The 26,935-nt window shown below is 47.0% G+C and overlaps 1 protein-coding gene across 5 annotated transcripts in view; it reads right to left on the reverse strand.

Moving 5' to 3' along the window:
- The window catches only part of LOC119162457 (uncharacterized), a 202,953-nt gene that overhangs the window by 97,318 nt on the left and 78,700 nt on the right, over window positions 1-26,935 (reverse strand). For all 5 annotated transcript variants that reach the window (XM_075890871.1, XM_075890868.1, XM_075890870.1 and 2 more), the window contains 2 exons: window positions 26,693-26,804; window positions 2,627-2,824 (listed from right to left, as the gene is read on the reverse strand). In XM_075890871.1, the coding sequence (XP_075746986.1) occupies window positions 2,627-2,824; window positions 26,693-26,804 (310 nt within the window). The remainder of the gene's footprint in view (window positions 1-2,626; window positions 2,825-26,692; window positions 26,805-26,935) is intronic.

Genomic DNA, 26,935 nt, shown 5'->3' on the forward strand with positions numbered 1-26,935 from the left:
GAAAGGACAAAGTATCGATGTCTTCGTGGTTTAAGGTGGTCAATGGGTAAGGCAGCTTGTAGGAATATGTTCGTCCTAAACGCTTCTAGGAACAGGTAAAATTCACATTTAATTTTTCGTGCCTAGTGAGACAAACACTAGGGTTTACGTTTATCTTAGCAAGATAAATTATGGTATTACAACCACGTTTAACGAATGCTTTAACATGTCAAATATAAATACGAGGCGCGGGCACATTGATTCAAACTTCTGATCTTGGAGTATAATCGATAAAAAAACCCGGGCGGTCAAAATTTCTGGAGCCCTCCACTACGGCGTTTCCATAATCATATGGTGGTTTGAGGACGTTAAACTAAACATATCAAGGCCTTTCCAAGAATGGTTTTGAGAGATGAGACTTTAAAGAGCTTAGTGACATGTACTGCACTACACTTGCTCGATCAAAATGATTTTACTGAAAACGGGTCACCACCACACAGCGTGGGAGCAATTTTTGTGGAGAGCGGTGCGTGCTGTCTCATTTGTCTCCTCTGCAATGTTACCCGCGCCGATGCATGCAGTGCCCCAGGCGGCATCGGCGCGCTTTGGGGACCGGTTTTGGCAGCCGCTTTTCACACTTCCCCATTCTAGCCACCTTGATGTTGGTGTTGAAAGGATATGTTCGCAAGCAGTAATAATTATTACGCGCATGCAGACCAAGGAGCTGTTTACATAATGTAGAGTTTGGCTAAGCATCATGCCAGCCCGCAAAAATGTGTCATAGTGCATGTACTCGCAACGCAATGCTTAAGCTAATCCTGATGATGGCACGTGCGCATTAGTGATCTCGACCAAGTAGGGACACACCCACACAAAATAGAAGTTTTGTGGATTCGGTAGCCTGCGGTAAATGTTGTTTAAAGCTTCAGCGTTTCAATACATGGTGCATTAAATGTGTAACACGTGTGAGTCAGTTGCACCTTTCTTACCATATTTGTATATGACGTGAGAATTATTTGACGCTTGCAAACATTACACCAAAATAAATATTTACTAGTGCAATCATAAAATTTCCGATAATTTTACTATGTGCACAGCCAAGAACATCACACGTAGCCAAAGGAAACACAAGATGTATTTTTGCAATAAATTATTACAACTTTCATGTTGAATTTATTCATAATAATGCCTGCAAGTTGCATTCACATTAGTTTTTTGTTTGTTTTTGAAGATACTTCCTTAAATATTGCACTGCGCATGCAATTATGGTAAATGGCCGCTGAAAGCAATCGCAGATGGGGGGGGGGGTCAACAGGAATAACTGAAATCTTCTTATATGAAGGAAGCATATAGCCATCAAAACCTTCAAAGAATCAGCAATTTTGTCTACCGATGAGGAATTTAAAACTGCATTGATATTACTATTTCTTGCTGCCACTCCAAAGAATGCATTATTGTGAACAATATAAATTGCATGCATTTCGTTTTTACATAATACTATATAAGATTGCTCTATAATAATAGCAAGGTTAGTGAGCTTCAGTACGTTTTGTGACCTGACACAATTCCTTCCTTGTAAAGCATGTCTGCTCTCGTATATAATATTTACTTCGTAATATTTGCAACTTATTGCTTCAAACCTAAATTCTTCGGAAACTTTACAAGTTAAATTACACGAATGCATGCATATAGTTGCAACTATCACGTACACAAAGCTGACCTGAAATTGAAGTTTTTTTGCATGGCAGAAACAATATATATAATTAATACTGTCGTTGTAGAAAATAAGCAGGTCAACTTCGTGTACAAATTGTTATATATTACAACCCACATAAATGTGTGTGATCAAGGTGCTAAATATATACGTGGTTCATCTCATATAAGGGAGCACTTCCACATATAAGAATCCACTTCATATGTTATATATGGTGTGGCTGTGCCTTATAAGACTGGATTTGACTCCTTATATGGGCCAACTGCGTCATATATTGCTGTATATAACTCCATACATGAACTGACCCCGCCAGATGTACATCCATATATTGCAAATTGAAGACTCATAAGCTGACATATATGATTATATGTGGCCACATATAACCAATATAAGTGCCATTAATGGCATTTTCGTAAAGGTAGAGCCAAGGGTGAGGTATAAGCACAATTGAATATTGTCATCATGCTCGACACAGCAGACGAATTGGCGCATGCCTTTGGCGGGGCCGAGATGGTTGTTTTATGGGCAGCAATAGTGAACTTTCAGAAGCACCACCACTAGGTCGGGAAAGTTGCAAATTCGGAGGTCAGAGACATACAGGGAAGCCGAGAAATGGTTTCTTCACTGCTGAACAAGGTCCATCGTCGCCTAGCCCTGCATACCTGCAATGCATCGTCGAGGATTTCCCTCCATTCCACCGTAGATTGGTCCTGACAACCTTAAGTCAGCTAAGGCCATTTGTGTTGTTTAATATTGATTGTGAGAAGTATTTTTGCTTTAGCGTTAACGAGTAAAGTGTTTAGTGGTTTGATTTTAAAACCACCAATGGCGTTAATGATTACAAGAAATTGCTTATATGTAATTCTCTGCGTGAAAGCGTGAAAAGACTGTAACAGTCCCTAAAGACATTGAGAGCATGCGTGTGCGTCTTACCGGTATCATACATGCCGGAGGAGCTTCAACGGGACGTAGCTTAGGCAGGCAGATCGACTTCGTCCTTGACTTGTGTCCGGCTTGGGCAGCCCCGGAGAAAGAGAGCATGCGCGATAGACTCCTTCGCATCTTCGAAGGGCGACGCCTGGGTGCTATGCTCTGGCCTGACAGCAGGGTGTCTTCGTCGGGAGTCGTGTCCTGCTTGGTTTGTCCAGAACAGTGTAACGCACAGGTAAAGGAGAGTACGCCAGCGTATTAAAATGAAATCTTGCGCAGCCACGTGTAGCGTACAAAGTAAAGCGCAAGGAATATTTTGTCGTGAGAGAACTTTGTAACAAACTAGTAAATCTATTAAGCTGCTGTGTAGGAATGACTTAACAATTACTATTTCAACACGGGCGAGGAGTGGCAGTAATTTTATGATGAAGTACGATTAACGCTCATTCTTATAATAAATATTGGCTACTTATTCGCGATAAGTAAATATTTCACATGCACAACTTTACAGCCATCCTATCGCGACATGACCCACCCATCCTTGGCCCCTGGCTACACTCAACATTCCCACACGCCCTTCAGAGCGTGCATGACACCATGGACGTTGTCCAAATCAGGTGCAGAAATTGGCGAGCGAGTGCTGTTTATTCGCTTCACCGTGTTTGTTACAAAATACAGGCGGGCGGAAAGGAAATAACTTCATTCAAGGGGTGGGAGCCGATGACAGCGTCATCCAAGGTGTGTAGCGCTGCTGGCCAAAATGCCGTAAACCTGAGCTGGCAGATTGACGCTGTCTACCAGACGTCGAGGATATTCAATGCCTAATAATGGTAACTGTGCTTTATGTCCCAAGGACACGGAAAGATTGAGACAAGCCGTAATGAAAGGCTCCAGAGAATTTGATTATCTGGTATACTTTAACGGGAACTTACATCATGCAGTACACGGGCCTATTTTGCCTCCATCAAAATACGATTGCCGCAGCCAGGACCGCACCCGTGACTTTCGGGTCGCAAGTCTAGCACTGATATTCAAGGCTTAAGCATCTATGTTTGACATCTCACTGTTCGACTTGATCAAGACCTTTTAGCAGCACTAGGTTAACGAGTCGAAGACTTGATGATATGAGAGGCTGTAAAATGCCTGCTAGTTGTAAGTAATCGAGAGTATATGTAAGCAATAAATGGCCACCTGAAGCCGAGCAACTTAGAGATGATAGCAGCCAAAATCCTAGGTGCCACGCTGCCTGCTGCGCCGCGTAGAGCCGTAAGCAGCCTGCAGCCACTCTCAGAGGCGGCTGCCGCCCACGCAGCGATACCGTAGGCTCCATGATGATCTCTGGGTGCACGCTTCCATACAGGACACATGCGTGGCTCTAGCGCTTAGAAGATAAATAACTGCCTTTAGAACGTAGCTATTAAAAATTGCAAACCCGCTTCAACGTACTACAGTTTTTTCGTGACAATACTTTGAAAATAATTATTTTTTATTTGGTTTGGGTCTTTACTAGATTTAGCAATGCAGTCGTGTACGGACCCGAAGTGTTAGCGTAAGGATGCTGCAGTTTCGCTTTCGCCTGGTTGCATGGATGATCTCGTTTTGTACTAGCAGTGGTTCCTGCATAAAAGCACTGGCTGTAGGCTCAAGGGTAAAGTAGGCGGCTGACAACCGGATCTAAAAGCATGAAATGATCAAAAAAGCTACACCGCACCCTTGCTATTGGTGCACGCACTTCAATAATTTAGCCTGACACTTCATTTTAGGTTCATCCAAACTGTCATAGCGAGAGACACACTAGCCGTATTCTCGCTTTTTCGCTGTGGTCGGTGGCCCCACCATGAGCCGAGGCGTTGGCCAGTGACCAGCGCAGCTTGAAGCCCCGCTTGTCGTGCCATATGACGTGACATCAGAGAAGCATCGCAGCAACACCGCATCGCAGCTACAAAAGAGGAGCCGGCGTTGCATCGAATATACAGAGATGGCTGCGCGGTGGGATTATTCGGAAGAGCACTAATGTCTGATGAACAGACTGGAAAAAATAGGCTTTGTCGTCAGAACGAAACATAGAGAAGGCAGCGAGCCGACGAGGCTCACATGTCACATGTCACATCACAAGTCACATGTCTCGAGAAGCATAACCCTACGCAAAACCAAGCTAAACATGAGTATTAACCAAACCTCTCATTACGCCTACCCGAACATAACTGAGTTAAGCCCCAGCAAGTTGTTTACTCAGAGGTAAAAGTTTTCTTTGTAGGTAATGCGTGCTCAAGATGGCATGCACGAGTTTTTATAATATGCAGCCTGTTGTGGTGTAATATTACCATGATGCATTCAACCTCTGCTTTTAGGCATCTACGCTGTATTGGAGACTAGATAAAGGCGTTTTACCGCTGCAAAGGTGTCACCAATCTGCTATAATCTTCCAGAAATCGGCCATGAGGCAGAGAATACTGCGACTGAATTCTAACAAAATACTGACATTTTTGTACACGTTCACATGACTAACAAACACACGTATTATAGTGATGTATATTTTTTCCAGGTGAACTACTGGCATGATATTTACCTGCCTTCGTTACTGGGCGCATATTGTAATAACTGGTTAATCTGTTTTTTTTTAATGTTTAGCTGCATTCCGGGTGTTTCGTTCAAGAATTTTTATGTTTTTCCTCGTCAGTTTTATCAAGATGCTAGTGGCAAGGTAGCACATTGTATACTATAGCCATCGCTATAATTTACAGTATAGTTGCACACTATATTGAATGATCTATTCGCGATGCATCCAAGCTAACCAAGTCAGTGTTGCATGAAAGCTAACATCTGTGTAGATTATCTGTCTATGCCAGTTCAAAGTAATCGTGACGGTTTTTTGCAAAGGTTTAGTGAAAATTTGTTTCAAATAAAATGTTATGAAATCGTGGAACTGCTTTGAAAGTTGTTGTTGTTTTGATATTAGAATATTATTTCATTCATATTCTCTTGGGTTCCATTATTGACTGTTCGCACACCCCTTCGTTTGTCCAATAATTACTCGCAGTTACTTGCGCGCTTGTCCTTGCTTCGTGAATTATCTGGTAGTGCATTGCTCGAATGCTATGTTGCGCTGTCACCTCGCAACATCCTGTTTGCTGAATATAATTCAAGGTGCGTGAGACACATTGTAGACAACACCCTCCTGTCAGTTAATCTACTGTGATTAACCTCCTGGTCAGTCGAAGAGTTTTTCCGCGGCGGTGAGTCAGTGGTTACGATGCTCACCTGCTAACGTGAAGCTCGAAGAATCGTTAAAGGCAGCAACGGTTTCATTTCTGTAGAGGTGAAACGCAGAGGCGTGCATATGCTGGGCGATGTCATGTCAGATTGAAAAACACCATATGGTGAAAACTGCTAAATTCCTGAACTACGGCGTCCCTCATAATTATACGGTGGTCTTGGGATGTAAACCCCAGACATTATTAGTAGTACAAAAGCCCTGGCATTATTACTGTCTAATAGCCAGCATGACTACTTAGAAAAGTCAATGCAATGTGGGTTGCGAGATATACTGGATGGCTGAGACAAACCTAGAGGGAGGCTCTAAGATGATAAAGGCGACACTATGATGGCGCCTTACTTTTTTCAGAAAACGCGTAGTCACCAAGAAAAAATAGACACCCGTACTGGTTACCAGAAACGTTGGCAAGCGGCGAGGCATATTTTGACTAAATGTGAAGATGCCCACTCGTGTTGTACGATACTTGTCATTGACCGATATGAATTATTGCTTTCTAGGGACAACGCAGAAAAAGCCCGAAACAGAGCTAAGTAAACGGCGAATGGCAGATTACAGAAAACTGAAAGCCAAATGACATGCACACCAGGGTTATTCTGCCGCAAAATGTCGAAAGCTTATATGTGAATGTGTATATTTTTTACAGACACATATTGCATTAGTATACCAAGCAGGAATTTACTGTATATAGAGTACAATGAATGACAGGTCACCATGACCCTCTAAAGAGGACTCTTATAGCGACCATCCATTATTCTGTTGCTTTAGGCAAAAAAAGAACTAAATCATCAGCTACACCGTATGCCTACTTTGTTAAATAGATTTCTTTTTCAGCGTGATACAGACTAGGCCAAAGAACGACTAACAAAGAGACACTACAGGTTTATGTGCATAAAGAAACACAGGTGAGCGCTGACGTGTACACAGCCTTGCAACGTGCACGTCTGTATTGCAATTACACCACGCCCCGCCCCTGCAGCTACAACGTTGTAAGCTCAGATGTGGTAAACAATTTGATTCATTATAATTAACATTAAGCTACTTACAACATAAGGCATATCACTGGCTAAGCAAATCTACATGCTGCAGAGCTAAGAATTTCTGTTCTTTTGGCAACAAAATGTTAAAACATTGTTCGTCAGTATTTTGCTAACGAGCGCTTCACACTGGCAGATTAGTAGAGCACAAAAAGTTCTTGCAGCTTTATGTACTCAATATATACGCTATGAGTTCGAACAGTATCGCTAATTGCGGTGTTCCTGCTCTTTCTTCTCCTGTACACTGATCTGAATATCCTAAACTGTCATTGTTTACGGACAACGTAAGACAACACAGCAATATTTTCACCATCGTGCAAAGAGTTTTAATGGACGGTCGTCAAACCAGATGGTGAGCCCCTAAGGCGTGGGTCATGCATTTTCTGTATGAAGTGGCCACCTCTCGTTTTAGTTCTTGGAATGTCCGCTGGGTGGTGGTACTTGTATACAATGAATTGTGTATGATGTAAGATCGTTCTGGGGGTTTAATAAGTATAAAGTTCTTCGAGATCTGTGGAACGGCATAAGGGTTACAGGGCTTACATTCGGGAACTCGGTAGTGTGCACGAAGTCAGAGGTGGAATCTGGAATGGATATAAATCAAAGGGCTGAAGGAAGTCTTGCGTTCGGCACTCACAGGAAGACGACAAACGAAGCTGTAAAGGGGAATATTGGATAGACAGGCTTTGAAGTAAGAGAAGCTGAGATCTAATTGAGATTTAAGAGAGGTTTAGAAGAATGAAGAAGAGTAGAGAAGCTGAGGAGGTGTTCAGATATTTGTATAGGAAGAGCGTTGGAAGTGTGAGCGACAAGGCAACAAAAAGCATTTAGCGAGAAGTCAGAGAGGCGGAGAGGATTTATGGGATCAGAGCATTGGAAAAGAAGCCGGCTCTCTGTGACTACCGAAAGTGCAAGAACGAAATAAGGCGCGATAGCTTTTATGATAAATCAAGGGCAAGCGCGCAACTGTTCCAATCAAGGTCGGGTTGCCTTAGAACGCATAGTCATGAAGCGAGTAAAGAAGAACAATGTGGGGGAGTTAAGGAAATGATGGTACATGTTCTGATTGAATGCGGCGATATCCACCCAAGTATACGTGTGAGTACTAGCCTTCGTGAGACTTTGGGTTTCAGGGACAAAGGTAGAAAGCTGAACATGTCCGCGATAGAAGCAAGTAAGAGATGGTAAGAGTACTGGTGGCAGAAAAGTAGAAATAAAGAACAGAAATAGTGGGAAAGTGAGGTCATTCTGCCTTAAGAAACAGATAGATGTAACTAAAGTTTACATTTTTCTTGGTAAAATAACGTCAATTTAATTGAAATTGATAAGGCATTAGGCCTACAAAAAAGATTCCTTTTCATTTTTATTCGAGCCTGGTGGCACGAATGTCACCGCCCCGTCATGAAGGGGACGCTCATAACTTCCCTCAATCCATCAAATATATTGTTACGGTGCATAATCGACAGGAGCAAGCGTGGCACTTTGCGAAGATGAAGAAGACGCCTGTGCGTTAGGCGCTTGCGCCAGAGGCAACTCAGCCTTTTTGTTCGGCTGCCGATTCTCGGTGGACGCTATACTATAAGCCTAGATCTCGCCCCGTCACAATCGGTGGAGGTGCTGGGTAACCACCTCGCAACGGAACTTCGCAGTGGCCGTCGTTTGAAGGGTCATTCCACAACGATGACGAAAAGTACGGCATCTGCATCTGCTCCTGGTGTTCCTGTGGCCGAAGATGATGCGGTAACTACACCTCCTTCTGCGACCACAACCTTTGTGCTGGAACCCCCTCGGGATCCTGGTATGTTTAGCGGTTCCGGCGATCCAGATGAAGTTTGATTGATTGATTTGTGGGGTTTAACGTCCCAAAACCACCATTTGATTATGAGAGACGCCGTAGTGGAGGGCACCGGAAATTTTGACCACCTGGGGTTCTTTAACGTGCACCCAAATCTGAGTACACGGGCCTACAACATTTCCGCCTCCATCGGAAATGCAGCCGCCGCAGCCGGGAATCGAACCCGCGACCTGCGGGTCAGCAGCCGAGTACCTCCAGATGAAGTTGACGTTGAAGATTGGCTGGCAGAATACGAACGTGTGAGTACTAGATACCGATGGGGCCTGACTCTTATGCTGCCGAACCTGTTATTCTATCTTAGGGGAACCGCCAAATCGTGGTATGAGAACCATGAAAGAAAACTTGGGAGTTGGGCAGTGTGCAAGGAGAAAATGTTGGACCTGTTTGGAAAGTCGATTGGAAGAAAAATCGCCGCGAACAAAATGATCGCGTCTAGGGTGCAGACCTCGACTGAGTCTTACGTCTCCTATATAGAAGATGTGTTAGCATTGTGTCGCAAAGCTAATGCCGAGATGCCGGAGGCTGACAAGGTCGGACATATTCTCAAGGGGATTGCGGATGACGCATTCAACCTCCTCATCTGTAAAAATTATTCTACGGTGGACGCCATTATAGAAGAATGCCGGCGCCTTGAGCAAGCGAAGAGCCGGCGGATTAACAGCGTGTTTACCCACCTTCCGAATACGTCTGCAACGTCGTCTTGCGAAGACCATGCAAGAACACAGCCGCCACCTCTAGATTCATCGGATCAGGTGACCCGAATTGTACGGCGTGAACTTGAAGCCATTGCCTCTGCTCCGGCTTACACCACTGCAAGTGCACGACCCCACTCACTGCTAACATGGTTCAAGCCATCTTCCGCCAAGAACTCGCCAGCATAGGTATTCCCTCGGTGTGCGCTTTGCCCAGCCCGCAGCGAGTTTCATGGCGTCCACCCTCGTCCTATCACGAGCAGCAGTTTACGGCCTGATCTCGCGACCCTGCTGGGTGGAGAACCGTCGACAACGACCCATTTGTTTTCATTGCCACTGTATCGGTCATGTCGTCTGTTACTGCAATTACCGCTGGTCCTCGCCACCTCGGACTTCATCTGAACCTCACTACCGACAAGACACCACCCGCTTCGCATCTGCCGCGCAGCCTTCTCCGCCAAACAACTACAGAAGGTTCAACAGCCGATCTCCGTCACCACTTGGTCGTCAGTCGCGTTCGCCTCCAGGACGCCGCCAGTCGTCTCGCTCACCGCAGACTCGCAGGCTGTCGTCCCCATTCAAACCCGCTCCTGCCTACCCGGAAAACTGAACGGTGCAGCGCCTGGAGGTGACGCTGCTTTCTCGACTCCCTCCACAAATCCTCTCTTGACTCTTCCGACGAGACAAAGTTTGTTAGACGTTGACGTTGACGGTGTGGCTATTTCTGCCCTGATAGATACTGGAGCGCACTATGCTGTAATGAGCGCGAACCTTCGCCGACGCCTACATAAAGTGCTCACGCCTGCCGCTTCCCGCACACTTCGTGTCGCTGATGGGAGAACCCCTGACGTTCAAGGAATGTGCACGGCCCGTGTGTCCATTGCCGGTCATCCTACATTAGTTCAGTTTGCTGTCATTAAAATGTTTTCTCATGACCTAATACTTGGTTTGGACTTCCTGTCACGTCATTCTGTGCTCATTGATTGTGCCACTGGTGCTCTTCAGCTTGAACTGCCGCAGCTTGCCGATTTTCCAGATGACTATTCTCCCCGTTTGTGCTCTCGTCACCACGTTCGCTTGCCTCCGCAAGCTGCTACATATGTCAATTTGTCGTGCTCACGTCATGTGGCTGATGGTGACTACTTCGCAACTCCTATAGTCGACATACTGATAGCCCGAGGCGTCGCCCTTGCTCACACTGTTGTCGCCGTCGCTAATAATACAGTGGTTATACCACTACTCAACGTGAGTCTCTTGACTCAAGTTATTCCGCAAGACATGTCTTTGGCCACCCTATCTCCGCTTGACAGCTGCAACGTTACTGGTTTGGACAGCGATACTACATCCCCCTGTCTTGGCCACAATTACGCTCTGCCTGCCGATGACATTAACAACAAGATTCCTTCCGACCTCAATCTAGCGCAATCTGCCAGCCTCCGTCGTCTGCTAACACCATATAGAGACATTTTTGACTTTGACCACCGCTCTCTCAGCAAGACAACTGCAGTGACTCACCGGATCAACACTGGTGATGCCAGTCCTATACAGTGGCGTCCATGTCGCGTATCTCACAAGGAACGCGAAGTAATTCAGAATGAATTGGACAAAATGAAATGGACAAAGACGTAATAGAACCATCATCCACCCCCTCGGCCTCCCCAGTCGTGCTCGTTGAGAAGAAGGATGGCCGCTGGCGCTTTTGCGTGGACTATCGCCATTTAAACAAAGTGACCCACAAAGATGTCTACCCTTTCCCTCGGATTGATGACGCCCTCCATCGCCTCCATGGTGTCCAATACTTTTCGTCTTTTGACCTTCGGTACGGCTATTGGCAAATTTTCGTCGACCCTATGGATCGTGAAAAAAAACGCTTTCGTTACGCCCGATGGCCTCTACCAGTTCAAAGTCATGCCGTTTGGACTATGTAATGCGCCGTCAGCTTTTGAGCGCATGATGGACTCCCTTCTCCGAGGATATAAGTGGTCCATCTGCTTATGTTACTTGGACGATGTCATCGTCTTTTCACCTACCTTTGACAGCCATATAACACGTCTGTCAGCCGTTCTGGATGTTTTTCGAAGAGCCAATCTCCAGCTCAATTCTGCAAAGTGCCATTTTGGACGTCGCCAAATCACCATACTCGGCCAACTTGTCAGTGCCGCTCGTGTTCAACCAGATCCCGACAAGGTGCGAGCAGTACAATTTCCGGAACCACGCTCAACGAAGGACGTCCGAAGTTTTGTAGGGCTATGTTCATATTTTCGTCGATTTGTCCGCAACTTCGCCGACATCGCTCGACCGCTTACTGATCTCTTAAAGAAGGACGTTCCCTTCGCATGGGGCATAGAGCAAGCGGACGCCTTTTCGGCTCCTATCCATCTGCTGACTACACCACCAATACTGGCCCATTTTGACCCTGCATCACCTACCGAGCTTCGGACCGATGCCAGTGGCCATGGAATCGGGGCGGTCCTTGGCCAACGACAGCACGGGAGGGACCACGTGATTGCTTACGCCAGTCGTCTTCATCCACCTGACAAACCGAAGTTCTCCATCACTGAGCGTGAATGCCTAGCTTTAGTGTGGGCAGTGGCAAAACTCAGGTCATACCTGTATGGCCGAACTTTTTCCGTTGTTACGGACCATCACGCTCTTTGCTGGCTCTCAACACTAAAGGTTCCATTTGGACGTCTCGGTCGCTGGGCGCTCCGTCTGCAAGAATACTCGTTCGTGGTCCACTACAAGTCGGGACGCCCGCACACAGACGCAGACTGTTTGTCACGTTATCCAGTTGAAACGCCCAAGTTGACAGACCTGGATTCAGACCCCTGCGTTCTCTACATCCACGCTTTGGATAATATCTCCACCGAACAATGACGTGACCCGTCGTTACTCTCCATCATCGAGCGTCTGACCTCTGCTCCAACAGACCCTTCCATTCGCCTGTTCGAACTGCACGACAACATTCTGTACTGTCGCAGCTTCAACGCTGATGGCCCGAAATTACTACTCGTGCTGCCCATCACCTGCGTACCAGCGTTCTAGAACAACTACATGATGTACCTACCGTCGGTCACCTAGGCGCCTCTCGTACCTACAATCGTGTGCGACGTCGCTTTTTTTGGCCCGGACTGTATCGTTCTGTGGTTCGCTACGTCACTGCTTGCAACCGCTGCCAACGCCGCAAGCGCCCCTCTGTGCTACCGTCTGGCCTCCTACAGCCCATTGACATACCAACGAAACCATTCTTTCGTGTTGGCCTTGACCTGTTGGGCCCGTTTCCTACGTCCACCTCCGGAAATAAATGGGTTTCAGTCACCACAGACTATGCCACACGCTTTGCCATCACTAAAGCACTGCGACAAGCTGTTCCACTGACGTCGCTGACTTTCTCTTGTATGAAGTCATTCTTCATCTCGGTGCTCCGCGGAAGCTGCTTACTGATCGAGGAAGGTACTTCCTTTCACTTGTCGTGGATGACATTCTCCGTGCCTGCTCCACTGAGCACAAGCTTACCACCGCTTATCATCCACAGACAAATGGATTGACGGAGCGTCTGAACCGAACGCTGACGCAGATGCTGTCAATGTACGTTTCACCAGGTCACCGTGACTGGGACAAAGCACTCTCCTTTGTCCCATTCGCCTACAATTCTTCACAGCACGACACAGCTAGTTAGTCGCCGTTTTATTTGCTATTTGGCCGACGTCCAGCATTACCATTTGACACTCTCCTTCCTTCGGCTGTCCCCTTGTCTACTGAGTACGCCAGCGATGTCGTTTCTCGAGCCCGTGCAGCCCATCAGCTTGCCCGTGATCGGCTGCACTTGTCGCAAGCGCACCAAAAAGACCACTATGACAGTCGCCACCAAAGCGTGCACTTCTCGCTGGGGTCTTTGGTACTTCTCTGGACACCAAACCGCCAAGTCGGCTTATTAGAGAGGCTACTACAACCCTACCATGTCCCCTACAAAGTGTTACGACAACTCAGTGACGTAAGCTACGAGATCGCACCCCTAAACAATGCCTCTTCGACGCCCTCACTCCAGACAGACGTTGTACACGTTTCCAGACTCAAACCGTATCGCCCTGCTCGTTCGTCGCCGCCGTACTAAGCGCCGTGACGGCGCTTCCGTCGCAGGGGAGTGATGTTAGGGTGCATCATCGACAGGAGCAAACGTGGCACTTTGCGAAGATGAAGAAGACGCCTGTGCATTAGGCGCTTGCGCCAAAGGCAACTCAGCCATCTTGTTCGGCTGCCGATTCTCGGTGGACGCTATCCTATAAGCCTAGATCTCACCCTGTGACAATATGATGAAAAGATGTGAGATGGCGATACATGGAGTGTTCACTGTGTGGATAGATGGACGGATGAACAGACATACAGACAGACGGACATATGGACAGGCGGACGGATCGATGGATTGACAGAGACAGACACACAGACGGACGCACAGATACATACATACATACATACATACATACATACATACATACATACATACATACATACATACATACATACACACACATACATACATACATTTATACATACATACATACATACATACATACATACATACATACATACATACATACATACATACATACATACATACATACATACATACATACATACATACATACATACATACATACATACATACATACATACATACATACATACATACATACATACATACATACATACATATGGACGGACGGACGGACGGACGGATGGACAGACGGACGGATGGACGCATAGACCATTCGCGATTTGCCGATAAAAGCCTTCGAGGCTTCACCGAACTCTTCATAATACACTCTATGGATAAGCTGTGATCTTTTTAGCTGGCTTTGTGAATTTATTGTCATGTCCACACCGAGTGCTCCGCTTTTGCATTAAGCACACAAATTTTCACGAGCCTCGCCTTCAGATCGGACAGTTTTTCTGACCATGCTCAATAAGAGTTGCAGCGCCCTTTAAAGGCCAGCGGTTATCCTGCCCACGTGCTACATGCGTGGCTCATCTCTATTTGTTCTTGATTTCAATTATGATACGCTACACCCCCGTTTGTTCCCTAACCCACTCTGCTATTTTCCTGTCTCTCAACGCCACACTGATCATTTTCTTTTCCATTGCTCGCTGTGTGTTCCTCAGTTGAACTATTATTGTAAGCCTTCAAGTTTATGCTCCGTAGATAAGTACGGGTTATGTACGTTCTTCTTGAGGAGACTACATTGATTATCTGAGAAAGGTTGCCGAATGTGATCCATCACATCCTCATTCGTCTAGCTATTTTACTCTCTCGGTTCGGCCTCACGGTGACTGCTTGTCGTAAGTACACGTATTCCTTTACAACTCCCAGCGTCTCTCCACCTATAGGAAAGCGCTGTTTGCTGCATATACTGTTGCACACTACTTTAGTTTTATGCATACTAATTCTTAGACCTTATCATCTACTTACCGTGCCCAGTGATCAAGAGCTGATATTCGTCCCCAGAGTTATTTATCAATTCAATGCCATCAGCAAACAACAGATCAGTAAAATACACTTCAATTCCCAACTCTCCCCAAAACAAGAGTCTTCCAAACGTCTTGTAAACACGTTGTGAAAAGTATTGTAGAAGTCATGTTTTCCTGCCTTACCTCTTCCGTTGATCTCGCTTTTTTGTGGAGAACTATGGTGGCAGTGGGAAGACTTCTTATTGACCCCTCAGATTTCTTCCAGTGTTTATATGCTTCGCCAAAACCCTGATTCTGCAGTGCCTCCATTAGTTCTGATATCTAGACCGACTCGAATGCCTTCTCGTGAAGGGCTGGTTGCATTCCACAGATTTTTGTCACCTGACTGATAATACGAATGTGGTCCATTGTCGAGTGGCCTGTACAAAACACAGATTTAATTGTTTGTATCCTAATGTCGTCGTGATTCTGTGAGCTTATATTTTTGTAAATAGCTCATAGAGAACAGAGAGTGAGCAGACGAGCCTGCACTTTTTGAAGTACTTGACTGCTGCTTTCTTACGAATTAAGATAACATAGGCATTTTTTTTACAATTCTGGTACTCACCCGTCGAGAGACTCTTCGTATATTGGGCGGCCAGTTCTAACAGTGTCTCAACCACGACATTTCAGCAGGCCTATTGTTACCACATCCTCACCAGTGGCTCTGCCTTTAGTATGCCCAACAGTACTTTCTTCACTTCCGTCGTTGCTGGTGGGATATCAGATTTGTCTGACATATCACCATACTAATACTGATCTTACGTTTGCAGTGTAAATTTCACTCTTTTTCGGAAAAAAATAAGGCCCCGAGCTCATCTCACGGAGCACAAGCGTCATGAGATCACCGATGTACTTCGTTTCTTGTCAATATTGCGGTTTTAAAAAGCTGGGGTACTCGATCTTCATCATGGCATAGTTTCTGTTCTGCTGTAGTGTCGTGTTAGCATCTCTCAATACTTTGCTAGCTTCAGCTCACCCATGATACCCGTTCATTGTGACGAGTGGAGTACATTTTTAGTGCAACGTGGATTTAGAGGTGAAAAAAGGACGAAAGTGTGTGTGGTGCGCGGCAGCAACGCTCATGAGGAAGTGGGAAGAAGGAGATTGGAGCGCTTGAGGAGCCAGGTGGCTCGAGGCAGTTGTACAGCAGAAGAGATAGAGGGTTGCGACGGCTACCGGTCTGTTGCGGCGCCGAAATTTTAACTGACAAACGCAAGTCTAACCTGGACGACCAGCGACGTCGGGGGACGCCGGAACAATAGTCACCATCGAGACCCGTGAGCCAGTTGTTGACTTTGGCGTCAACCAAGCCAGGCGAGCTGAGGCCTAGCTGCGGGACTGGCCTACCGGTGTTCCAGGCGTGGTTCCAAGCACGCGTCTGGCCAGCGACGCTACAGCGAAGTGGCCGTCCCAGCGACTGTCGTGATAGCAGCACCACAACCTAGAGGTCACACGACGACACGTCGGACCATCTCGTCGATAGCAACGTGTGAGTGGATCACATGCAGTGTGGTGGTAAAGAGCTGCGCGGTGTCAGGGCCGCGGCAACCGTGCGTTATAGCTGAGGAACTGCAAGGACGATAGCGTTGATTGATTGATTTGTGGGGTTTAACACCCCAAAACCACCATTTGATTATAAGAGACGCCGTAGTGGAGGGCTCCGGAAAGGACGATAGCGTCACTAATGATTTTAAGATCATTTATGTTATTGTAGACTCCTGCTATATAAGTGTGTCTATATCGTATAAACGTGCTGCAATTGTTTACGTCACATCTCTTGTCGTTTGAGCACATGAATACTCGGCTACTGAACCGCAGGTCGCGGGATCGAATCCCGGCTGTGGAGGCTGCATTTCCGAAGGAGGCGAAAATGTTGTAGGCCCGTGTGCTCAAATCTGGGTGCATGTTAAAGAACCCCAGGTGGTCCAAGTTTCCGGAACCCTCCACTACGGCGCCTCTCATAACCATATGGTGGTTTTGGGACGTTAAAACCCACAAATCAATCAAATCAACATGAGCACATAGGCCCACACGAACCTGTCACATTTGTGGAGCCTGTCAGGATTGGCTAATTACATCGGTAGCCAACGCTCAAACACAGGGGTGAGGCATGAATAGGGACAACATTGTAAGCATTGAAAAAGAGCTAGGACTGAAGGATGCAGAATTGAGGGCATGGGTAGATCATGAGCGTATACTCTGAAGTATACTCTACGTTTCCTCCTTCAGAGCGAAATGTTCTGAAGGAGGAAATGGCATGGAATCGGCAGTTTCTAGAGCAGGAACGAGAGGCAGCCCGCGAGAAAGCGGAACAGCAACCAAAGCTGCTAGAACAAGAAATCAAGGTTCTTGAACTGAGGCTTCGAAGACAAGAAAGTACCACTGATCAGCAGGCCGCACTTAAAAGTCACTGCTTCGAGAACGAATTCATCCGGGGAGTCAAATGTGTGCAGTCCCCACAGGCTTATACCGCCGTTCAATGACAACAGGGACGATCGAGATGCATATCTGAAACGCTTTCAACGTGTACCCATTTGCCAGGAATGGGCTCAATAGAAGTGGGCACTTTCGTTAAGTCTATGCATGACACGGGAAGCATAAATGTCATTGAACGCATGGACTCCACTGCTGCCTTGGATTACGACACGTTGCACTCCTGCAACGGTTTCTGTACACGGCGGAAGGGTACCGAGATGAATTCCGCAATGCGAGACACGAAGATAGCGAAACCGCCAAGCATTACGCCAAGCATTTCTTGGTCTCTGCGAGCTCATTCTTTAGAGCTCGCAGAGACCAAGAAAAGTCATAAAGACCTTAGGGAGCTGATGATTGCCGAGCAATTTCTCAAGCGCTGTTCCCCCTCGTTAAGAGTTTTTTTGGAAGAAAGAAATGGCCGAACTATCCAGGAACTCTCCCAGGCAGACAATTTTACCGAGCCTCAGGCTTTGTTGAACTTTGGCATGGAGGGGTAGGAGATGGAAATGATTCATGTATTCGGTCTAAGAACATATAAAACGAAGACACCTGTGCGAGATCGGAAGACAATGGCTGTTTCTTATGCGACAAGAAGGAGCATAGAGCAGTCAAATGTGCGACGCGCACTAAACGTGATTATGGAGACCAAAGTCGAAAAGGCGAGAAGATGCGTCCTAACAGGGAGAAGTTCACCACCTGAAGAGAGAGCGATAGTGAATCGTCGTGCGTGGTTCCAATAGACCTTATACGTCCTAACAGGGAAAAGTTCACCATTCGTAGAGAAGGCGATAGTGAAGCATCATGCATGGTTGCAGTAGACCTTACACTGGAAGAATCTCCAAGAAATAAAAGCTTATTTCTTCTCAAGGTCGGAGAGAGGATTCTCATCGTCAATACCGCAGTCAGCAGGGGCATTCTATCGCAAGGAATCTAGAATATGCCAGTGGATGAAGGATTTTTAGACAAGCAGCCAGTTACCAAGCTGTGCGATACTGGCTGCGACATTGTTGTTGTCTGACAGGCAATAGAGCCAGAAAAAAGGCTAACTGGAACCTACAGACTACTATTATTGCTGGATCGCACAGTAAACTACCTCCCGGAAGCTGTGGTTTTCCTGGACGCACCCTTCCTTAGAGGAGAGGTTCGTGCTTTGTGCAACATAGATTCCCTACACTATGCGGCTGTTGGGAAGCACCCGGGACAGCAGTGCTCTACACTTTGATAGCAACACAAAGGAAGGCTGCTTGTTTAAGCAGCTGGAGTGATGTTGTGCAAGTGACGCCCACGACGTCTACAACACGCGGTGATAGACGACCAAGGGTACCCGTAATGAACCGATCACCGACATATGAACCCGAATCGCGGAAGAGGAGTCCAGCTGTGGTAAACGGCGATAAGCGGACGGAGTGCGCGAAAAGGCACCGAAAGCCAACCCCATGTGCAACTCGACGGCTATCACCCGCGCCATGGTCTGAAGCGCGATAGGAATCACCGCTATTTGGCTGGACCTCGACACGAAGAGGAGATGAGGCGACAGCTCCTCCGTAGACGTCGCCGAAGGTAACGCCGCATCGGCGAAGGTTGCAGCACTACAACAGAGGTCAACATAACGTGGTCAGCTGTATTTGCTACAGGCAGGAGTCCTTGTCGCACTACTTCAATGACTCGGACAAAGCCAGTGTACCAAAGTATCGGCCTCCGGCACTTCAACCATCACGTTCACAGGGTCACCGACGACGTTACCGGGCCAACGTGTTAAAGCGACGAAAGAAAGTGTTTTACTGACGTTGACAAGCTAGTGCTTGTCACAGCCAAGCGAAGACCAGAAGGAACCCACCGCGTGCATTGTGTGTTGTGCTTTCTGTGTGTGTGCATGTGTTCTCGCGTCAGAGCCGGCAGGGTGTGCACGCTTCATGGCGATCTGGCATGGTGTGCTGGTACGTGAGCCCACAGACCATAACTGTGCTGTGCGTGACGTACGACAAGTGCTGTGCATGTGCATGGTGGTCACTTATGTAAATACTTTTTGTGAGCTGTTCTGTCGCGCCTATGCGAATGGTATCCACCGATAGCATTCTGAAAGTGGGGGCGGGGGTGACGAGTGAAGTACATTTTTTAGTTCAACGTGGATTTAGAGGTGAAAAAGGACGAAAATATGTGTGGTGCGTGGTAGCGCCGCTCATGAGGGAGAGGGAAGAAGAAGGAGATTGGAGCGCTCGAAAAGCCAGGCGGGTTGAGGCAGACGGACAATGAAGAGATCGAAGATTGCGACGGCTACTGGTCTCTTGCGGCGCCGAACCTCTAACGGGTGGACCCAAGGCGAACCTGTACGACGAGTGACGCCGGGCGACGACGGAACAAGCGCCACCATCGGGACGCGTTAGGAAGTTGTTAACTCCAGGGGCAACCAAGTCAGGCAAGCTGAGGTCTAGCTGCGGGACTGGCCTACTGGTGTTTTAGACGTGGTTGAAAGCACGCGTCTGGCTAGCGACGCTAAAGCAAAGTTGCTGTCCCAGCGACTGTCATGATAGCAGCGCCACAAGCTCAATGTGACACGACATCTCGAACCATCTGGTCGACAGCGAAGTGTGAGTGGCTCACCTGCAGTGTGGTGCTATATAGCTGCGTGGTGTCCGCGTCGCGGGAACCGTGAAGTGTAACTGAGTAACTGCAGGGACGATAGCGCCGCAAAGGATTTTAAGATCATTTATGTTAGTGTAGACCGTTATAAATGTGTGTCCATGTCGAATAAACGTGCTGCCGTTGATTACATCGCATCTCTTATCGTTTGACCACATGAGCCCATACGAACATGTCACATTTGTGGAGCCTGCCACGATTGGCTAATTACATCGGTAGCCAACGCTCAAACACAGGGGTGAGGCATGGATAGCGACAACGTTGTAAGCAATGGAAAAGAGCTAGGACCGAAGGATGCAGAATTGTGGCCATGGGTAGAGCAGGGGAGTATGCGATTACGCGATGAACATGTCAAAAAGCGAAATTCTCTGAAGGGGGAAATCGCATAACAGCAGCAGTTGATCGAATAGGAACGAGAAGCAGCTCGTGAGAAAGCTGAGCTGCAAAAAAGGTACTAGAACAAGAAATGAAAGTTCTTGAACTAAGGTTTCGCCTGCCAGAAAGTGCCGGTGGTTTGGAGCCCACACTTCGCGTAACTGCTGCGAGACCGAATGCATCCGGGGCGTCAAACGTGTGCAGTTCCCACAAACTTATACCGCCGTTCAATGATGAAAAGGACGACCGGGATGCATATCTGCAACGCTTTGCACGTGTAGCCATTTGCCAGGAATGACCCCGATAGAAGTGGGTGCTTTGGCTAAATCTAGCAGACGGGGGAAGCATTTACTGTCATTGAACGCATGAACCCGACTGTTGCCTTGGATTTCGACACGTTAAAGCGCGCACCCCTGCAACGGTTTCTCTACCCGGCGGACAGTTACCGAGATAAATTCCCTAATTCGAGAGCCAAAGATAGCTAAACAGCCAAGCAGTACGCTTCGATGAACCTTGGGGTACTTCTATCATTCGCTGGAGCTCGAAAGACAGAGAAAAGCAATAATGGCCTTAGGGAGGTGATGATTGCCGAGCGATGTCTCAAGAGCTGCGCCCCCTCATCAGGAGTTTTCATAAAAGAAAGAAATATCCGAACTATCCAGGAAAATTCCCAGGCAGCTGAAAATTTTGCCGAGGCTCAGGCTTTGTTGAACTTTGGCAGGAAACGGCCTCAGAAGGAAAAGATTCAACGATCTGGTCTAAGAACATATAAAACGAAGACACATGTGCGAGATCGTGGAGACAACCGCTGTTTCTTATGCGACAAGAGGGGGCATAGGGCAGCTGAGCGTTCAACGCGTACTAAAGGTGACTATGGAGACCATAGTCGTACAGGCGAGAAGATGCGTCCTAACAGGGAGAAGTTCACCACCTGAAGAGAGGGCGATAGTGAAGCGTCGCGCATGGCTGAAGTAGACCATACATCGGAAGAGTCTCCATGAAATAAAATGTTCTTTGTTCTCAAGAATGGAGAGAGGAGTCGCGTCATCAATACCGGAGTCAGCAGGGGCGTTCCATCGCAAGGATTCCAGAATATGCCAGTGGAGGAAGGATTTTTAGACAAGCAGCCAGTTACCATGCTGTGCGATACTGGCTGCGACATGATTGTTGTCTGACAGGCAATAGAGCCAGAAAAAAGACTAACTGGAACCTACAGACTACTATTATTGCTGCATCACACAGTAAACTACCTACCGGAAGCTGTGGTTTTCCTGGACGCACCTTTCTTTAGAAGAGAGGTTCGCCGTTTGTGGAAAAGAGATTCCCTGTATGGTGTGCTCGTTGGGAAGTTCTCCGGGGCAGCACTGCTCGACACTTCGATAGCAACTCAAAGGAAGGTTGATTGTCCAAGCAGCTGGTGTGACGTTGAGCAAGTGACGCCCACGACATCTACAGCACGCCGTGGTAGATGACACGGTGTACCCGTAATGAACCAATCACCTGCATATGAACCCGAATCGACGGAGAGGAGTCCAGCTGGGTGAACGGTGATAAGCGGACAGAGTGCGCGCAAACCCCATGTGAAACTCGACTCGGAGCCAACCCCATGTAAAACACGACGGCTATCACCCATGCCATGGCCGAAAGTGCGACAGGAATCACCGCTATGTGGCTGAACCTCGACCCGAAGAGGAGATGAGGCGACAGTGCCTCCGTACACGATGCCGAAGGTACCGCCGCGTCAACGAAGGTGGCAGCACTACAACAAAGGTCCACATAACGTGGTCAGCTGTGTTTGCTACAGACAAGAGTCCCCGTCGCTCTACTTCCATCACTCGGACAAACCGAGTGTACCAACGTATCGGTCTCCGGCACTTCAACAATCACGTTCACAGTGTCACCAATGACGTTACCAGGCCCACGTGTACAAGCGACGAAAGAAAGACTTCTACTGACGTCGACAAGCTGGTGCTTGTCACAACCAAGCGACGACCAGGACGAACCCGCCACGCGCAGGCAGGGTTCGCTGCCTCATGGCGAGGTGGCATGGTGCACTCGTACGTGAGCCCACGGACCATACTTGTGCTGTGCCAGACGTACGAGCTGTGCTGTGCATGTATGCGGTGGTCACTTATGTAAATATTTTTGTTGGCGGTTCTGTCGCGCCTACGCAGATCGTATCCACGGACAACGTTCTGAAATCGGGTAGGAGTGTGACGATTTGAATACATTTTTCAGTGCAACGGGGATTTAGCGGTGAAAAGAGGACGAAAATGCGTGTGGTACAGGGTGGCGCCGCTCATGAGGGAGTGGAAAGAAGAAGCAGATTGGAGCGCTCGAGATTCCAGGTGGGTCGAGGCAGTCGGAGTGCAGAAGAGATCGAGGATTGTGATGGCTACCGGTCCGCTTCGGCGCCGAACCTCTAACGGGAGGACCCAAGGCGAACCTAGAAGACGAGCGACGCCGGGCGACGACGGAACAAGTGTCACCATCGAGACCCGCGAGCGAGTTGTTCACTCCAGGTGCAATCATGCCAGGCAAGCTGAGGCCTAGCTGCGGGACTGGCCTACCGCGGTGTTCCAGGCGTGGTTGCAAGCACGCGTCTGGCCAGCGACGCTACAGCGTAGCGGCGGTCCCAGCGACTGTCATGATAGCAGCACCACAACCTCAAAGTGACACAATGACACGTCGGACCATCTCGTCGACAGCGACGTGTGGGTGGCTCACATGCAGTGTGGTGCTAAATAGCTGTGCCGTGTCAGGTTCCCGGGAACCGTGTACTGTATCTGAGGAACTGCAGGGACCATAGCGCCGCAGTGGATTTTAACATCATTTATGGTATTGTAGACCCTTTTTATATATGTGTGTCCATGTCGTATAAACGTGCTGTCGTTGTTTACGTCGCATCTCTTGTCGTTTGAGTGCATGGACCCACACTAACCTGTCACATTCATACAGTGAAGCGTTCTCCATCTTAAAATAACGGAGAGATGAGCTGCTTGGCAAGTATTTATTCGAAACGACGGCATTGAAGGCGTGCTGGTTTCTCTCTGGTATTCCTGCTTGAATGCCCCGTATATTGAATTCAGCATCTGTTTCGATGGAGCATACTTAGTGTGTGTAGTGATGCGTTTTCGAATAAGGTGTTTCCGAGCTCTAAGACGGACGATGAGGCTACGCCTATTTATGACCCTATGCTTATTTTATGACCGAGCGTCGCGCGAGTATACACGTGCAACAAATTAAATGCACCAGGCTAGTAAAATGTATGTGGGACTAATAAAACAAGAGAGAACGTCTGCAGTGTCATCATAGTAATATAGCTGCCATCATAGAGTCTCTGGCTCTGATGAGCGTAAGCATGTATAGTTGCGTTTGTGTTGACAATCACATATAAGTGACCACGTCATTAACACATAAGTGCCACATGACTGATGCTGAAAACCTAATTATTGTGGAAAATTTTGTAGAAGCAGGGCAGCACGAAGTCAGAAAAGATACACAAAAACCACGAATACGAGTGCTTACTGCCAACAGGACTATTGTTGTATTAAAACACGCACAGGAAAAAAAACAGCAAATAGGACAGCGAGCAAAAGAAGGACTGCTCAATACTACGTAAATTGAAAGATTTCCACAATATCAGCATTATGGCTGTGGTCTCGCAGTTACGCGATCAGCTGTTGGGATAATGCTAAGAAGGGCTTACTTAGGCGTCGCATTCTTGTTTTATGATTTTGAACTTTGAAATTCATATAATCCAAAATTTCTTTACACATGTTTGGTCGCACAGACTTGCTGGCTTGTAAGGAGACCAATTGTGTGACATGACTGCATAGTTGCGCAAGCGCTATCAACAGCGACAAATGAAGAAAAATTGGATATTAGTGCTAAAAACACGGTTAGATTAAGCACCAAATATCAGCAGACAAAATTGCCACCTATACAATGGTAACAATTAAAAGCATTACATAAATTGCTTCATGGCCATAAAGAAATGATTCACATCTTCGATGGAGGAAAAAATGTAGGCCCACGTACTCAGATTTGGGTGCAAGTTAAAGAACCCCAGAGGGTCCAAACATTCAGAGCCCTTTATCACGGCGTCTGCCATAATCATATGGTGGTTTTGAGACGTTAAACCCCACATATCAATCAAGAAAAATTATTCGCCTATTCTACGTCATTCGGGATGGGATTACTGAGAGCGCAATGAAATTCTATGTCCCTCTGACTCCAGGCATTTCTAGCAACCGATAAATTTAAACAGCTCTTCGCAGCAGCACTTATACAGCGCGTGAGTAACGTAAAGGTTCTTGATGTACCATGACAGCATATATCAAGTGTTGCCTGAACCCTTTGAGAAGAATCAGCTTTGCTTGGTTGGCACGCTTATACAGGGGGTCATTGAAACATTCGCCAGGTTGTCAAGCGTTTGAACGATGGCCTACGTCGCAGGCATCACAGCTCAAAAATCCTAAGCACCATTTCCACATTCTTGCCCAAATGACTAGCGGTGCTCCACATCAAAATGAGGCTGTAGTTTCATCACAGTCATACCTATTATTCATAAACAAGGCTTATGCGGTGCTATATATCAGAAACACCAACCTGCTCGCAATATTTTCTTTTAAATCTATTAGCTACTTGGTGTATGGATGAAATGACTGCTGCCTTGCGATTTCTCTGCCTTGTTTACAGGGATGGTGGCTTCACTACTGTGTTTCTTTTTTTTGTCGTAGATTGTTTTCGCAATTGAGATGAGAAATCCGTAAATGTAATCTGAAGTGTTTAGGCAAGTGACCTCTGCCTCAAAGCTAGAACATTCCCCGCCGCTGTGGTCTAGTGCTTGAGGTACTCAGCTGCTGACCAGCAGGTCACGGGATCAAATCCCGGCAGTGGCGGCTGCGTTTCCGATGGAGGCAAACATTCTGTAGTGCCGTGTGCTCAGATTTGGGTGCACGTTAAAGAACCCGAGGTGGTCGAAATTTCCAGAGCCCTCCACTACGGCGTTTCTCATAATCATACGGTGGTTTTGGGACGTTAATCCTCACATATCAATCAATCAATCAATCAGTCAGTCAAAGCTAGCGCCTATTACATTGTGGCTAGATCAGTTTACAGTAGGGGAGAGGCAAGCCACGTATATATTATTTTAACATGTTTACTTGCCTCGGCGAGAAATGTGGCAGTCCTTGTCAGCACATAAACAATGCAGTTAGATAAATTGGCGGACGCTTCAGCTTCACTTTTAAGAGTTTAATACGCTAGCGATACCCTGTCAACCACTCACTGCATACTTGTTAACGTTTGATGATACTCAAGAAGTTCAAATTGTGGGCTACTGCTTTATAAATGATAAAGGGGCTTACTACATGCCATGTAATAGAAAAAGTGGCTTGCATCAGCGCAGTTTTCTTATATGACTGCATTCTTTGCAGTGGGTAGCATGCTTTGAACCACCGAGCAATTCTGCGTGGGAAATGTTTTCGAACTTGCTATGCACCTACTATGTGGTCTTCAGGAAATACACTCAGTAACGTGTGTGCCTTTTGTTGGGTGGCCTGCTCAACGTATGGTGTTGTAATTATATTCAGACGTCCTGACGCCCCATAGCAAAATACGCTTGTGCCACGCAATGTTACTGCGACATGCATGTTGTATTGTGGAGCCTTTATGTAGAACACTTGTGTTTGCGCAGCTTGAAAGTTATTTTCACTGCATTTCGAAGCAGCGAAAAATATTCTAACTGCAGTTCCAATCAAACTTGTGGCTCTGGTGAAATGCCTGCTTGCAAGCAAACGGCATAGGTTCGATTCTCACTCGCTCCCGGAAATTTTTATAATTAATTTGTTTGCTTCCGTCTCGATTAATAGGTCACATAAAGACAGGATGATTTTTCACTCACAACCACCGACGCCGGAATTTCACGCAACGAACTATTCACCACTATATCGCGTTAATACAGCTCACGCTTTGTACTTATCCAGTTGATTATTGTTATGCAATGTCAGTTAAAATCACTTTCGTACAAACTTCATTGCTCTTGGGTGATAAGATCTAAGCAGTACGTACACTCGTTGAAATTTTTTATGTACGAGGACAAACAAGTGTAAAACAACGGAAATTCAAAGATACTCTACATTTTAGTGTCATGAATTTTTCATCTATTACGAAATTAAACGTGGTGTTGTAATTTGCGTGCGCGCTCACATGAAAGCGGCCGAACTTCCTTCGAGAAGTCGACGCCTTCTTGGCCGGAAGCGAGACGACGGTGGAAGCCAGTTGGTCAAAGAGGTCGTCAGTACTCAGAGCACGAGTTGTCCTGTAAAAAGGAAATAGCAGGTACACATCGATGCTTCACAAGATTGAGTAGGGCTTACGTCTATTTTACGTGCAGTATCTATATGGGAAAGGTCAGGTGGCACAAAAATGAGAGAGACGTTTTGCGCCCAT

This window comes from Rhipicephalus microplus, chromosome 3 (assembly GCF_043290135.1).
Source record: "Rhipicephalus microplus isolate Deutch F79 chromosome 3, USDA_Rmic, whole genome shotgun sequence".
Taxonomy (NCBI): domain Eukaryota; kingdom Metazoa; phylum Arthropoda; class Arachnida; order Ixodida; family Ixodidae; genus Rhipicephalus; species Rhipicephalus microplus.